The sequence below is a fragment of the Malaclemys terrapin genome, chromosome 4 (assembly GCF_027887155.1).
Source record: "Malaclemys terrapin pileata isolate rMalTer1 chromosome 4, rMalTer1.hap1, whole genome shotgun sequence".
NCBI lineage: Eukaryota > Metazoa > Chordata > Testudines > Emydidae > Malaclemys > Malaclemys terrapin.
The window spans coordinates 93,519,010-93,533,820 of NC_071508.1; the positions used below are offsets into that span (position 1 = coordinate 93,519,010).

The 14,811-nt window shown below is 50.1% G+C and overlaps 1 protein-coding gene across 1 annotated transcript; it reads right to left on the reverse strand.

Annotated features, from left to right (window-relative positions):
• Positions 1-9,341: 9,341 nt before the first annotated feature.
• LOC128837258 (cytochrome P450 1B1-like) lies at positions 9,342-12,915 on the reverse strand. The gene has a single exon (XM_054028270.1). The coding sequence runs from the start codon at positions 12,493-12,495 to the stop codon at positions 10,906-10,908; it is 1,590 nt and encodes a 529-aa protein (XP_053884245.1). The 5' UTR covers positions 12,496-12,915; the 3' UTR covers positions 9,342-10,905.
• Between the last annotated feature and the right edge of the window lie 1,896 nt (positions 12,916-14,811).

Consider the following 14,811-nt stretch of genomic DNA (forward strand, 5'->3'; position numbering starts at 1 on the left):
AAGAGCTTTACCCGATACTTAGTGGGAACTACCAACTGCCTTTGAGGATGCCAGTCTTCCTGGTGCCCACCAGAAAGAGTCTCCTTGTATAAAAGTCCTTGTTCTACAACAAACCGGGATCGGTTAGAAGAGCTGAGAGGCGGTGGGGTGCTCCGCGCCGCCGCCCAAGCTTTCTGAAGGCCGTCATCTGCTTCCTGCTCGGCCTGGAACTGTTCCCTTGATGCTGGAGACATCAGTTCCTCCTTGGACTGTGGACTGGGGCTTGGTCCCTCTGGAAGCGATGCAGGTGCTGGGGCTGTTTCCATTGACTGTGAACCGCTGTCCGCTGGTGCACTATGTGGTAACTCAGGCTCTGGCTGAGCCTCTTGGGTAGGGTTATCTGCTGCTTCTGCCAGTTCAGGCTCGCTGGTGCCCTCTGGCGTTGGAGTTGTAGACGGGTTTGCAAGCGCTGGACTCAGGGCTGGCAATGGTTCTGGTGCTGGTTGCGTTGCCAGTTCCGGTTCTGGGACTGGCTGTGGCTGGGTCTCTGGGATTGGATCCACTACGGCTGTTGCAGTCGTTGGCAGGGGATCCAGTTCCACCACCTTTGTCTGGGTCTCCGGTAACACAGACGGGGCCCTGGTGGACGGCTCAGGGACAGGGATGGGGGTGAAAGCTTGCTTAGCCTGACTGCGGGTGACTATTCCCACCCTCTTGGCTAGCTTCACATGGTTGGCCAAGTCTTCCCCCAGCAGCATGGGAATGGGATAATTGTCATAGACTGCAAAAGTCCACATTCCTGACCAGCCCTTGTACTGGACATGCAACGTGGCTGTAGGCAAGGTTACAGATTGTGACACGAAGGGTTGAATTGTCACTGTAGCCTCTGGGTTGATGAGTTTGGGGTCCACTAGGGATTGGTGGATAGTTGACACTTGAGCCCCAGTGTCCCTCCAAGCGGTAACCTTCTTTCCGCCCACTCTCAAGGTTTCCCTTCGCTCCGAGGGTATGAGAGAGGCATCTGGGTTTGGGGATCTTTGGTGTGATTGGGGTGTAATGAACTGTAATCGGTTGGGGTTCTTGGGGCAGTGAGCCTTTATATGTCCCAGTTCATTACATTTAAAACATCGCCCTGCTAAGGTATCACTGGGACGAGGTTGGTTGGTGGAGACCGGTGTGGTGGGGTGAGAAGGCGTCTGGGGTTTCCCTTGGGATGTGGGTGGGGCCTTGGGTTGTCCCCGGTGGTAAGGTTTTGTTTCGGCTTGCCCCTTCTGATATTCGCTCCAACTGCTACTAGTTTTTTTCTTTTCTGCCACCTCCACCCATTGGGCTCCAATCTCCCCCGCCTCAGTTACAGTTTTGGGCTTCCTATCTAGGATGTACCTTTCTATTTCCTCAGGAACACCCTCTAAAAACTGCTCCATTTTTACTAGGGAAAGCAGATCTTCCAGAGATTTAACATTTGCTCCTGATACCCAGGCATCACCATTTTTGTCGATGTGGTAGGCATGACGGGTAAATGACACATCGGGTTTCCACTTTAGGGCTCTGAACCGCCGACGGGCATGCTCGGGTGTTAGCCCCATTCTGAGTCTGGCCTTGTTTTTAAAAAGTTCATAACTGTTCATGTGTTCCTTAGGCATTTCAGCCGCCACCTCTGCTAAGGGTCCACTGAGCTGCGGCCACAGCTCTACCATGTACTGGTCTGCAGTGATGCTGTATCCAAGGCAGGCCCTTTCAAAATTTTCTAAGAAGGCCTCAGTATCATCGCCTGCCTTGTAGATGGGGAATTTTCTGGGATGGGAAGTGGTACCTGGAGGGGGGTTGTTAGCATTGGCTGGTGCATCCTGCTTAGCTTTTGCTACTTCCAGTTCATGCTTCCTTTCTTTTTCTCTCTCCTCCATCTCTTTTTCTCTCAGCTCCATCTCTTTCTCTTTCAGCTCCATAGTTCTCTTGTGAGCCTCCTCTTTGGCTTTTTCCAGCTCCATCTCTCTTTCATGGGCCTCCTTTTTGGCTTTTTCTTCTCTTTCTTTTAGCTCCATCTCTCTCTTGTGGGCCTCCTCTTTGGCTTTCTCCTCTCTGTCTCTCAGCTCTATCTCTCTCTTGTGGGCCTCCTCTTTGGCTTTTTCTTCTTTGGTAGTCATTTTCCTGTTTTCTTGTGCTGGGTCACCCCCTTTGCAGTTGACAAACTGGGAAGCTCTCAGCTCTGGCTGCTGCAGAGTTAACAGTAACTTTCTAACTAGCTACTCCGGAGGATGTAAAAAGAAAAAAAAACAATTCAGCTTGTAAATACCTTTTACCAGTCATTTGCTAATTGAACCCTTCTCTTAACAAAGGACCTGTAAAAAAAACTTAACACCTCTGCCTTCAGGCAAGGAGAGATAAGATATGCATCTATCTACTTCCAGCTCGGCTTTCCAAGCAGCTAGAAGGAAAAAAAAATCTCACTGGCTTTTGGGTTTAAAATGATCCCACCGCTGCCACCATGTCAGGACTGAGATCCCCACTTTGAACTTTAGGGTACAAATGTAGGGGCCTGCGTGAAAAACTTCTAAGCTTAACTACCAGCTTAGCTCTGGTTCGGCTGCCACCATCAATGGATTCCCTCCCTGGGAAGCCTTGAAAAACCCTCACCAAATCCCTGGTGAAAACAAATCCAAAACCCCTTGGATCTTAAAACAAGGAGAAATTAACCATTCCCCTCCTTCCTCCCACCAACTCCTGGTGAATCAGTTCCAACCCCCCCCTGGGATCTACAACAGGGAGAAATTAACCATCCCCCCTCCTTCCTCCCACCAACTCCTGGTGAATCAAGATCCAAAACCCCTTTGGATCTAAAACAAGGAAAAATCAATCAGGTTCTTAAAAAGAAGGTTTTTAATTAAAGAAAAAGGTAAAAATCATCTCTGTAAAATCAGTATGGAAATTAACCTTACAGGGTAATCAAACTTAAAGAGCTCAGAGGACTCCCCTCTAGTCTCAGGTTCAAAGTACAGCAAACAAAGATAAACACTCTAGTAAAAGGTACATTTACAAGTTGAGAAAAACAAAGGAAAACTAACACGCCTTGCCTGGCTATTTACTTACAAGTTTGAAATAGGAGAGGCTTGTTTAGAAAGATGTGGAGAACCTGGATTGATGTCTGGTCCCTCTCAGTCCCCGAGAACGAACGCACTCCCAAAGAAAGAACACAAACAAAAGCCTTCCCCCCCCCAAGATTTGAAAGTATCTTGTCCCCTTATTGGTCCTTTAGGTCAGATGCCAGCCAGGTTACCTGAGCTTCTTAACCCTTTACAGGGAAAAGGATTTTGGAGTCTCTGGCCAGGAGGGATTTATAGTACTGTACACAGGACAGCTATTACCCTTCCCTTTATAGTTATGACAAGAGTGAAATTGAATATTCATGGTAAGACTATTGACTTTCAAATTGTGACATCAGCTCCTGAGTCAAGTTCCTTCTGAGAGGACTATTAGCTCACTATTAGCTCTCAGGGGTGGAGTTGAAGGTGATGGTGTCACTTGACACAGTTCTGACGAGCTCTGGAGGTATCCTGAACTACATGGGCCAGTTCACCACAGAAACAGCTTACAAACGCTTTGCATTCAGAGTGCACATGATCAAAGAATCAAAGACCAACAACCTTGTCAACTGCTGTTTGGCAGCCATGATGAGAAAGAAGGAAGATTTTATGATACTGGAGTTTTTAAAGGAGATCCAGTACAAATCAATTTAAGAGACAATGCTGGATTATGCAGTATATAAATCCCTCTGTCCGAGAGCTCTTAAAAGAGACTAGCTGTAGATTAAGAGAACATGATTACCTGGTCATTGTGGACTATTTTTCCAGATATCTATAAATAATGTAATTGAAAGACATAACATGGTTCAGTGTTATTGAGAAACTGAAGTGCAGCTTTGCTGACTTGACTATTCCAGAACAATTAGTGACAGGCAATGACCACAGTTCACTGCAGCAGAATTTGTCATTCTGAATGAAATATGATTTTGATTATATTATTAGCAGTCCACATTACACACAAGTGAATGGAGAGGCTGAGAGCTGTACAGACACTTAAGAAAATCCTGCAGCAGGAAGATCCATTCCTTGCTTTTGAGAGTTACAGATCAACACCAATAGCAGCTACTGGATATAGTCCAGCACAAGTACTGATGGGAAGACAACTCAGAACTACTGTTCAAACTTTGGAAAAGAATCTATCTTCATATGGACCAGACCTGAAGAGAGTACCCAAATTGGATAAAAGGCTAAAAGAGCTATAAACACTTTTACAACAGATGTCACTCAGGTCTAGAACCCTGGTGACTCAGTGTCAAATTGGATGGAGAAAAGGGATGGATGACTCCATTTATCATGAAGAAAAATAATTCATTTCCTGGATCATATGCGGTTGAGACTGATAGTGGAGAGTTCATTTGCATTGTGTTTGCCTAAAAATGAATGCCCTTCCACTTTTTACCAGCCATAAGGGCAAGCAATGGGGGGGGGGGGAGGGACAGAGAGGAGTGAGTGGGAGGCAGGGTCTTGGGGGGAAGAGTCAGTGTGGAAGCAGGGCCTCAGGGGAAGAGGCAGTGTGGGGGTGGGATCTTGGGGGGGGGGAAGGGCAGGGACTTAGGGCAGGGCCACAGTTCAGGCACCTGTCACCCCCCCACACACACACACTTTTAGAGTACTTCTGTTGCTCCTGCTTTATGGCCAGAAGGGACCATCATGTCTGACCTCCTGCACATTGCAGGCCACAGAACCTCACCCATCCACTTCTGTAATAGATTCGTAAGCTCTGGCTGAGTTACTGAAGTCCGCAAATCTTGATTTAAAGACTTCAAGCTTAGATTTCCTTCTAGCTCTGCTCTCTTCCTCCTCTCCCACATTTAGTATTCAGAGTTCCATAAGGGGATAGAGGGAGCAGAAGGCACTAAGTTCTGACTTCCTCACTTTCCTCCTTCTCCTCTTCTTGCCAACTCCTTCTAGTACCTGGCAGGGGAAGAAGGGAAAGAAGGATCAGCATCAGCAGCCATATCCTCCTGGACAGCTGGAAAGGATGAAGACATCTTGTGGGAGGGTGGGGAGCTACGTGGCCCAGCAAGAAGCTGGAAGGTAGGCAAGTCCGCCTGAGGGTTTCAGTCATTTGGGGGGGAGGGATAGCTCAGTGGTTTGAGCATTGGCCTGCTAAACCCAGTGTTGTGAGTTCAGTCCTTGAGGGGGCCACTTCTAGGAGATGGGATATCTCCATTTATTTATTATTTATAGAGTTGGAGAATGGGGATCACACCTGGCACACAGGATCAACACCAGGAAGGGCCTAAGCATTTGACTTTAACACAATGACACTTATACATAGAAAAAGCTATTTTAGGTCCTTTTTTGAGGTTTTTTGATTCCTTCTGAACTTTATACTTAAAATGTAAGTTCCTGGGTCAGAGACTGTCTTTTTGTTCTGCATTTATACAGCGCCTAACAGAATAGGCAGAGTGAAGGGGGGAAAAAAAGGTAAATGGTTACAAATATATTTTTTTCTGAAGTCTGTAGCTGACACAGAACACAGGAAGACTGAGCTAAAGTTTTTACAGACAGTGGGGTGGGTTGAACAAGGTGTCACTTGTGTACCCCCTACTTCTCACTAATGTAGCCACCCCAGACTCACTAAGGAGTTGCCTACTCAAAGCCCATTCTCTTTCACTCAACCGACAAGATTGAGCGGAGTCTTGGCTGAAAGAAGATTTCTGTGAGAGGGAGATCCTGCAGGAAATCAGATTGTAGGGCTGGATCATACCACCACCATCTCAGATGAACTAGAGTAACAGCCATGCTACTTGTTCTGGGTTAGAATAGACACCTGCATGTTCAACAAATGGCCACTTTAAACAGGGTAAGTTATATAAACTAGAGTTTTAAAATAGGTAAGAGGTGTTATTCAGAAATGTGTTAGCAAACACAGATTAACCTATTCTGGACACATTCTTAGTGGAGACCAGTAGAAGTAGGTGGAATCAAGGAGAGCCAATAGCAGAGGACCTGTGGGCTCTCTGCAGCATTCACAAGTCCTCTTAGGGCTGGAGTTGCTGGGATACAGAGCCGGGGCTAGGCATAATTAAACTAAACAATTGCTTAGGACCCAAGCAGCTCAAGGGGACCCTTACTTCCTTTTTATTATAAAAACTTGCCTGTTTTAGTATGGAGCGGGAATATTCCTGCTTGGGGCCCCCACTGGGCTAACACTGGCACTGCTGGGATATATAATAATGAGCTATATGTGTATAGATTTGTTTCTCCTGCTGAGGCTTCTCTCTGTCTTAGAGGTGTGTAGGTTCAAGTGGGCAGCCCCTTGATGACTAGCACAACAGAGCTCAGCCCTCAACAGTGCTATTATAACTTTCTCAAGTACCAAATTACTCTAAGTATCCATAAGTAAGACACTGTCACTTTAATCACATAAATGTTCTGGTTAACAGGATAACCTTCTATTTCCTTTAAAGAGAACCCTGATTTCCCCACTTCAAGAGCAGTAAGTTCAGCCCTCACTGTGAAGAATCGAGGCCATATGCTAGGGCAGTGATACGCAGACCTGAGGTTCAAGAGCCAAATTAGTAATTACTCAAAAGAGCCACAGTTGTATGAATTCATAGTTTCGTTTATGATATTGTATAGACTATATATATATATATAAAACGTATAATTCTCACAGTAAATGTTAATAACATAGTGCAAGTTGATACTTAATAACATAGTAAAAATATCCTAACTTGTTAATAATAACTTAGATTGGTTAATAATTAAATCACCCAGTGTTTTAGTATCATGTGCTACAAAGAGCCAGGAGACACATTACAGAACCACTTATGGCTGTAAGCCTTCGTCAGTATCACTATGCTAATGGATCATTTCCCCCCTCTACCTGCCACTTTCTAGTCTCCCACTTTACACTTGTGCCTTCTTCAGTGCTGCCCTGTGAACTCAGAAAAGCCACTCTTCTTCTGCACCTACCAGCCCCTTGTCTCCTTCATATCCTTAAAATACATTGATTGTGTGAATCCTGACAAGTGTGTTTGCTACAGTTTCCCTCCTCCACAAACATGGGCCCTCACATAGTTCTGTCTGTGTCTGAGCGAGATCACAACCCCTGGAGCAGAGACCCTGTCTTCTTAGCTTTGTGCAATGCTACCTGCTCACTGTAGGTGTTCCATAAATAGGACCCTACCACATTCACAGCTGTGAAAAATGCATCATGGATGATGAAATCTGGTCTCCATTGTGAAATCTGCTGGGAAGGGGCAGGCATAGGCAGTGGGTGTAAGAGGCCAGGGGAAGGCTAAGCCTACCCAAACAGGATGTGGCACATCTCCCTCTGGAGGCACACCAGCCTGCCACCTTTAGAGCGCCTCTGCTGCTGAAAGGATGCCTGGGCAGTACTTCTGCCCACACTCCGCCCCAAGGCCGCACTCCCACTTGTCTTCTTTTTCCGTGGCCCTGCCCACACTGCTCCTCTTCCTGCCCCGTCTCTGTCTTTTCCCCCAAGGTCCTGCCCTCACTCCGCCTCTTCCCTCCCCCCCCCCGGCATGTCGCTTCTTGGCAGGCGGGGGGGGGGGGGCAGAGTGGCACAAGTGGTGGGTAGGAGTGAAAAGGTGCGAGCAGCAGGTGTCCTTCGGGGAGAAGGTAAAGAGGCACAAATGACGGGGGCTTCAGGAGCGGGCCTCGGGATGAAGCCATGGTCCAGGTGCCGGTGTCCCTTCCCACTTCTAGGGAGTTTCCGAATGTGGGAGTCATGTGCTGCCCATGGGGGTGTGGCAGGGGCCACCTCAGTCGCGCTCCTATCATGTGCTGGGCTATAGCTGCTAGGCCTGGGAGGGATGGGACTTCCTCTTCTCCTGCGGGGGCTGCTTCCGGGGCCGGATCAGACCCACCTCCGGGAACTTCCCCCATCTTCAGGAAGGTCAGCACCCCTGCCCCGCTTCCTGCCCCTGTTGCTTTGCAGTCATGGGGGGGAGGGACTCACAGCACGGAGTAGCCACAGAGCTTCTTGCTGCTGGCAGAGGTTCCCAAAGGTGGGTCTGACCCAACCTGGGACTCATGGCCCATGCGGGGGAAATGGAAGTCCTGTCCAGTCCCTCCCTAGCCTGGCTGGGACTATTAGCTGGAGCCTGGTAGGAGTCCCCGGCTGGGGTGTTCCCAACCAATGGTGCTGGAACTGGAGGGGGGGGAGAGAGGTGGGGGCCATACCTGCCACTTTTTAACATGGCATAGTTCAGTGGGGGCAGGTAGGGGTTGCTCTTCATGGCAGAGGAGCTGATAACGGTGATCAGCTCCCCCACTGTAAAGTGCAGCCCTTGCCAGTGCCATTCCAAACCTGCCCAAGGCTTGCAGTTTTGCGGGTCAATACCACCCCGAAGCACAGCCCCTTCTGCTGCTCCATGCCTGCCAAGGCTTGCAGTTTGGGGGGGGGGGCAATGCCCCCAAACTACACCCATGTTAGAAAGGGGGGCCCTGGCCCCCAGTCATCCCAGTTCCAGCACCCATGCCCCTGCCCCACTTTTACAAAGGTTCTGGAGTCCTTGCCCTCAGCCAGGCCCTTCCCGGCTCTGGGCCCAGCACTCAGGGGATAAAGGGACCTTGGGCTATGTGTGTGGATGGACCACAGCACCCCACTGACCATGGGGCCCTGGGCAGTCACCCATGGGTAAGGCTGGCCTTGTCCCCCCCAGAAAGTGATGACCCCCCTATACCATGGGACCCTCAAGTCTGTGCTGCTTAGCTCTGAAGGAAGCGCCTGTCAGCAGCAGCGCAGAAGTAAGGGTGGCAATACTGCAACACCCCTACAATAGTCTTGCAACCCCCCCCCCCCCCATTTTGGGTCGGGGCTCCCTGGTTACCAACACTGGGAAATTTCAGATATAAATATTTGAAACCATGAAATTGAGAATTTAAAAAAGCCAATGACCATGAAATTGACCAAAAAGGACTGTGAATTTGGTAGAGCCCTATCCATAAATAATAAATGGAGTGCACAGTTTTGCTCTCAGTCCCTCCCCAGGCTATGATCACCATTGATTACACACAACCCATGGGATCCCTGCTGTTTCAATGGGCATGAGGATTTGGAAAACATTGTCCCCCGCTAATATCCTTGTCCTTGGGATAGTGATTTCAGGCCAGGAGCATGCACACATGCACCCCCAGCAATGGAGCCTCATATACTACTTGCTGGAAGATTTTTCTGCTGGCTATCTTTGTGGCCATGTTTAGGGTAGTTCTGCAGAGCAGGGAAATGCAGTCTAGGAACAAATTACATTCCCCTGCTTCCCTCCCCCAACCAACCAACCAACCAAAACCAGCAATGCAATAATACATTTGTGCCAAAGATATTTTATTGAGAAGGGACAGTCACATTTTGTTATTCCATGAATTAAAATGGAAATCATTCATATTACAAAAGAATAACTCAGAGAAGCACCATAGACAAATGTATTTGTGTCCAAAGCTTAATCGTAGTGGGAGAGAGAGTGGAAAATATCAGCGAGTATGCAGCGCTATCTAGATAAGCTAAAGGCTCTCCAAGCTCTGGGTTTGCCAGGCAGAGGCGAAAGCTGCCGGGAAGGAAGTGCTACTCAGCTTGAATTCTCCTCCTGCTCAGAGAGTAACTCAGGACAAGCTAGACACACACTTGTTCCCCAAGGATTGACTCAGCGGAAGGCAAAACCTGGCAGTCTGCTGTGGCGTTCAACAAGGATGACTTTCACCTCCTTGCATTCGTTAGTGAAGCGTTTAAAACCCCGACAGGCTCTGCCAAATTTACTTTGTCCGCCCCGCAGGAAACAATCAAGACACTCTTTGTACGGAGAGGCTGCAATCTGAAGGCAACCCAAGCTTGTGCTTGGGCTGTTTATATGCATAATGGAGATGCTGATCTCGTGCCAAAGTTAATGTCACAGTGTCAACTCCTGAACACAACTTCTTGCAAGGCTCCCGGTAAATCGTATTAACCATTTAATACCCGGTCGAATTAAATTTAGACTCCGGGGAGGGGAAAATTATACCTCATTGTCTGCATCGGAATGCAAATAATTAGGGCAGGTGAGTACCCGACTGCCTGCTAGTAGGTTTGTTTATGCAGTTCTAGCGGGGTTAGTGTACATTTAACAGGTGGTTTACACTCCCATGGTCTGCTTTACGTGGAATAAATCATTATTAATCTAGATCCCTTCACTTCTTGCTATGAGCTGTTGTAAGGCTCTGAAGTTTTAATAAGGGGCAGTGCGAATACGCCGACCCTTTTATGTCAACAATAATTCAGGGAAGTTAGCAGAGACAGCGCTTCTTTTCTCAATCCTTCTTGCCTTCAGGCTAAGCTTGCTGCTCAAACCTCTGCCACATACAGAAGCCAGGTTGAAGGACTTCCCCTGTGCAGCCAGAGATCGGAAACGTCTGATCTCTAGAAAGCGAAAATCGCTGAGACTCCGGACCTGCAAAAAGGCAGCATCAAGGTAACTACAGCTCACTTGGCAGTAGGAGCTATGTTAAGATCGCCTCTGGCTTCACATGCTGTCACTACCAATCGGAAATGGAATGAAACTGCATCGGAGTCAGAGATGACCTAACACGGAGCAGACAGAACTGAGCAAGAAGGCTGGTGGGGAGCAGCGGGCAGAAGGGGGCTTTCTGTTCCCTCCTTACCGGCTGGAGGCTTTCAAAAATGGTAACAAAAATTCACCGCGAAGGGCTTCTGACTTTCCTGGGAAAGGGAGTAACTGCGCGGGGGAGAAAACCCCTCATACAAGCAATGATCTTACCTAAAGCTATACAGAGAGCGTTCCCATTGGGAGAGATCTGCTCTTGAGTGTAGGCAGGGCGAGCTGGCATGCCCAGCGCAGCAAGCAGGGTGCTCCCAGAGGGCTCGGAGTAGGGTGGTTCTTCACTGGGCATCCCCAGCCCGGCAGCTCTGAGGGGTGTCTCTCATTTTCACCGAGACGGTGAAGGGCAGAGGTTTGAGGGCCAGCCCGTGGATGCAGTCCATGGTGAGCCGCTCGGCCGCGTTGGCCTCGAAGGTGCACTGGTGCAGGAGGATGGCGGTGAAGAGGAAGATCTGCAGCTTGGAGAGCTGGTCGCCGATGCACCTTCTCTTGCCGATGGAGAAGATCATGACGCTGCAGGTCAGGTCCTTGTCCAGCTTCTGCTCTCCGTCCAGAAACCTGGCCGGGTTGAAGAGGTGGGGGTCCTTCCACTTGTGCCGGTCGTGATTGACCGACCACTGGTTGACGAAGACCACCGTGTCCTTGGGGATGCGGAAGCCCTGGAGTACCACGTCGGCGGTGGTGGCGTGCGGGATGGTAACTGGCACGAAGCTGCTGAAGCGGAGCGTCTCGTAGATGAAGGCTTCCAGGTAGGGCAGGCAGCCGCGGTCCTCGGCCGTGGGCAGCCGGTCCCGCCCCACCACGCGGTCCAGGTCAGCCTGCAGCTGGCGCTGGAGGTGCGGGTGTTTGAGCAGCAGCAGCAGGACCCAGCACAGGGCGGTGGAGGTGGTGTCCTGGCCGGCCCCGAAGATGTCGGTCATGGTGCCCTCCACGTAGTCCCGGCTGAGCCCCTCCTGCGCCCCGCCGCCGCCCTGCTCGATCTTACCGATGACGGCGTCGCTGATGTCCCGGGTGAGCCGCGGGTCGTAGGTGCCCCGGTGCTGGGCGACCTTGGCCCTAACGAAGTCGTGCAGCTCCTGGTTGAGCGCCTGGAAGTCGCGGAAGACGCGGCGCACGGGGTTGGGGAAGGCCTGGAGCCAGGGCAGCACGTCCACCAGGCTGCCCGCGCCCACCGTCTGCCCGAACTTGTCGTTGCGGCCCAGCAGCGCCCGGAACTCGCCGTCGTCGTGGCTGTAGCGCTGGCCGAAGCACAGGGCGCAGATCACGTTGGCGTTGGCCACCGTGAACAGCGGGCACGGGTCGAAGTAGGCGCCGCCGGCGCCCCGCCGCAGGAAGCCCCGGATCAGTTCCCGCGCTTCTGCCGCCACGTGCTGCTCGAAGAGCTGCCGGCTGCGGCCGCTGGCGGTGGAGAAAGCCCGCAGGCTGGCGTGGGCCAGGCGGCGGTGGGCTCGCCACTGCTCGCTGTAGCGGCCGAAGGCAATGCTCCGGCCGCCTGACACCAGGCGGAAGGAGGGGAAGTCGGGCCGGCCGGCGAACTGGCAGCCCTGCCGCACCAGGGCTTGGCGGATGACGGCCTCACCGTTGAGCACCACCACGGCCCGCCGACCCAGCCGCAGCTGGAAGACGTCGCCGTACCGCTGGGCCATCTTGCAGAAGGTGAGGTGGGGCAGGCGGCCCAGCTGCAGGACGTTCCCCACCAGGGGCCAGGGGAAGGGACCCGGCGGGCTCCCGCTCTGCGGCCTCAGGCGCCTCCTCGCCCACAGGCAGAGGAAGAAGGCGCTGGCGAGGAGCAGGGCGGGCCGGACCGTGTCCTTGAGCCAGGGGGCTGGCTCCCCAGGGCTGCCGCCGCTGCTCTCCCCTCCCGTGGCCATAGCGCTGATCCCGCCCAGACTCTGGGTCCCGGCCTGGGGAAAAGTCTAGGGAGCCTCTCGTGACCCCAAACTATCTGGGGGGAAATCTCTTCAGTCCAGCCGGTCACTAGTTCAGCACCTGAACCGTCTAGGAACCTCCCTTGTGCGCTCCCCGGGAGATGGCTCCTTATTGAGCTTGGACACCCAGTAAATCTCCTCTCAGCCTATAGATCCCTCCGCAGTTTCCAGGGTCTCATAGTCTCATCCTGAGTTCCTATAGTTTTTGCTTGAGCGAATGAGTTTCTTCAAATTGCTTTGTCAGGTTGATCCTTGAGACTCTGTACCAGAGAGCGCTTTTTTTTTTTTTTGTCTGTGTCTTTGCCTAGTAATTTCAGTCCCGTCCTGTGTTAACCTTCTCTAAGATCCCTCTCTCAGCTCTGCTCTGGTGATTTGGAAGGGTGCATGCCCTGGCTTTATAGCTGCCTTGAAAGGGGCTGAGCCTCTCTCCTCCCATTGTGGTGGTCCCAGAGTCCCCCGAAAAGTCCGTGCGAAGCGGTTACGTGATTTCGTCCCGGGGAGAATTGAAACAGCAGATTCATCCATCAAAAGAGGAAAGTCTGCAACTTTCCAAACTCTTCCCTGTGCCAAAGGCAACACGGTTCCCGCAGCAGCAGCAGGAGGAGGAGAGCTTTTATCACGAGTCTCTGTGAGGCGCCTTAACAGCCTTTCCCCACTGGGAGACTTCAGCACAAGGAAGGGGTATTCTTTTGTGCTTTGAAAGAGTCGCTTTCTAACTTCCAAGTTTGTTAATTGCAGCAGAAGCTGCAATATAGAGCCGCCCCTCCCTCTCTGCCCAGAGGATGCTGCTGAATGGCTGACAGCCTATGAAGAAGTACCTGCATCTCACCTGCAGGGCCAGGTATCTCCAGCACTCTGTCACCCTTACCAAGCATCACATGTAATTAATATCCAAGCAGTGAGATTAGTCTACCATGAGATAGGAGCCAGGACACCGGAGTTCTAACAATAACTGGTTGTAAGTTAACCTTAAACAAGTCACATCCTCTCTGTGCCTGACTTCCTCCCTCTATAAAATGGGGCTGGAATGTTTGTGAAGGGCTTTGAGATCCCCAGATGGAAGGAGTTACAAAAGTGCAAAGTATTTTGATAGCACATCTGCAGAAGTTGCCTGTAGAATACATTGTAAGTTCATGGGTTTCTTAAGACCAGGTATAGAACATGGAGGAGTCAGCCTGGGCAGGGTGATGGGGAAAAGTAGAGGTACAGTATTCTCTTATGTTCTCAGATCTGCCAAGGGCTTGCTGTGTGATTCTGGGTAAATCATAAAGCTGCCCCATCCCTCAGTTTCTCTGTCAGTAAATAAAGTGTTTTAGTGTCTATGGATGAAATGAAAAGCCAGATATATGAGCTAAGTATTGCTAACTCTTACCATTCAGTGTTGAGTTATGGATACAGTTGTGCCCATACAAAATATTCAGACCAGGAGGTAGAAAGAGGCAAATAAAATCAAAACAAAATACAAGATAAAAAACATGCATTCTCCTCTCATGCCACAGGTGGCTGTCAGAATTCATTCCCTTACCCTTAGTGGTGTGTGAGTTATAACCATATGATATCTGTGTTATTAATGGCTCAACTTGGTCTATGAAGAGTATCTGAGAATGTCCTTAAAAGGGTGGGGATGAAGAATCAAAGATTATTAGCACAGTGTGTTGGGGAGAGAGCAGCTGTGAGATGAGTACTAGCAAAGAGGGTCAGAACTGATCCTGTGCAGTCTAGTCACCTCCACAGCTTTCTGTGGTGTATGGTTAAAAAAAAATCAAGTAGATTTTTTGGTCACATCCTGTGGTGATGATACCATCACATCTTCAAAGGGTTTTACAGCCATTACCTACTGAATCCTCATAATACTCGAAGAGGGAGAGAAGTAGGTAGAATCACCTAATAAATTTCACCCCCAGCTGTTAGAATCTTGTTTATAATTGCACAGCAAACTGAACAGTTCTGTTGCCCAACCTCTTTCATAGGTGTGCTTTCAGAACATGCTTTAATCAATTAGTTTAGAAAAAGAAATTGACTTGATCAGATCTGGGCTCATCTGCAGACTTGATCAAAAAGCTTAAAGTTAACCCTTTAGAGCCTAGCCTCCAGGTATTTGTCAACTGGGAGTTTGCTATGTTATTGCAAGGAAGAGGGAAGGTTTCTGGACGTCTGGGAGACAGGTCTCTCCTCACTACCTGCTCCTCACAGTGACTCACCTCGCCCTGCTGCCACTTCTAGACACTACTCTTGGTCTGAGTAAGAGAGAGGCCACAT

Bases quoted from the DNA above. Each gene is read 5' to 3' on its own strand.
- LOC128837258 (XM_054028270.1), bottom strand. From the start codon at position 12,495: ATGGCCACGGGAGGGGAGAGCAGCGGCGGCAGCCCTGGGGAGCCAGCC.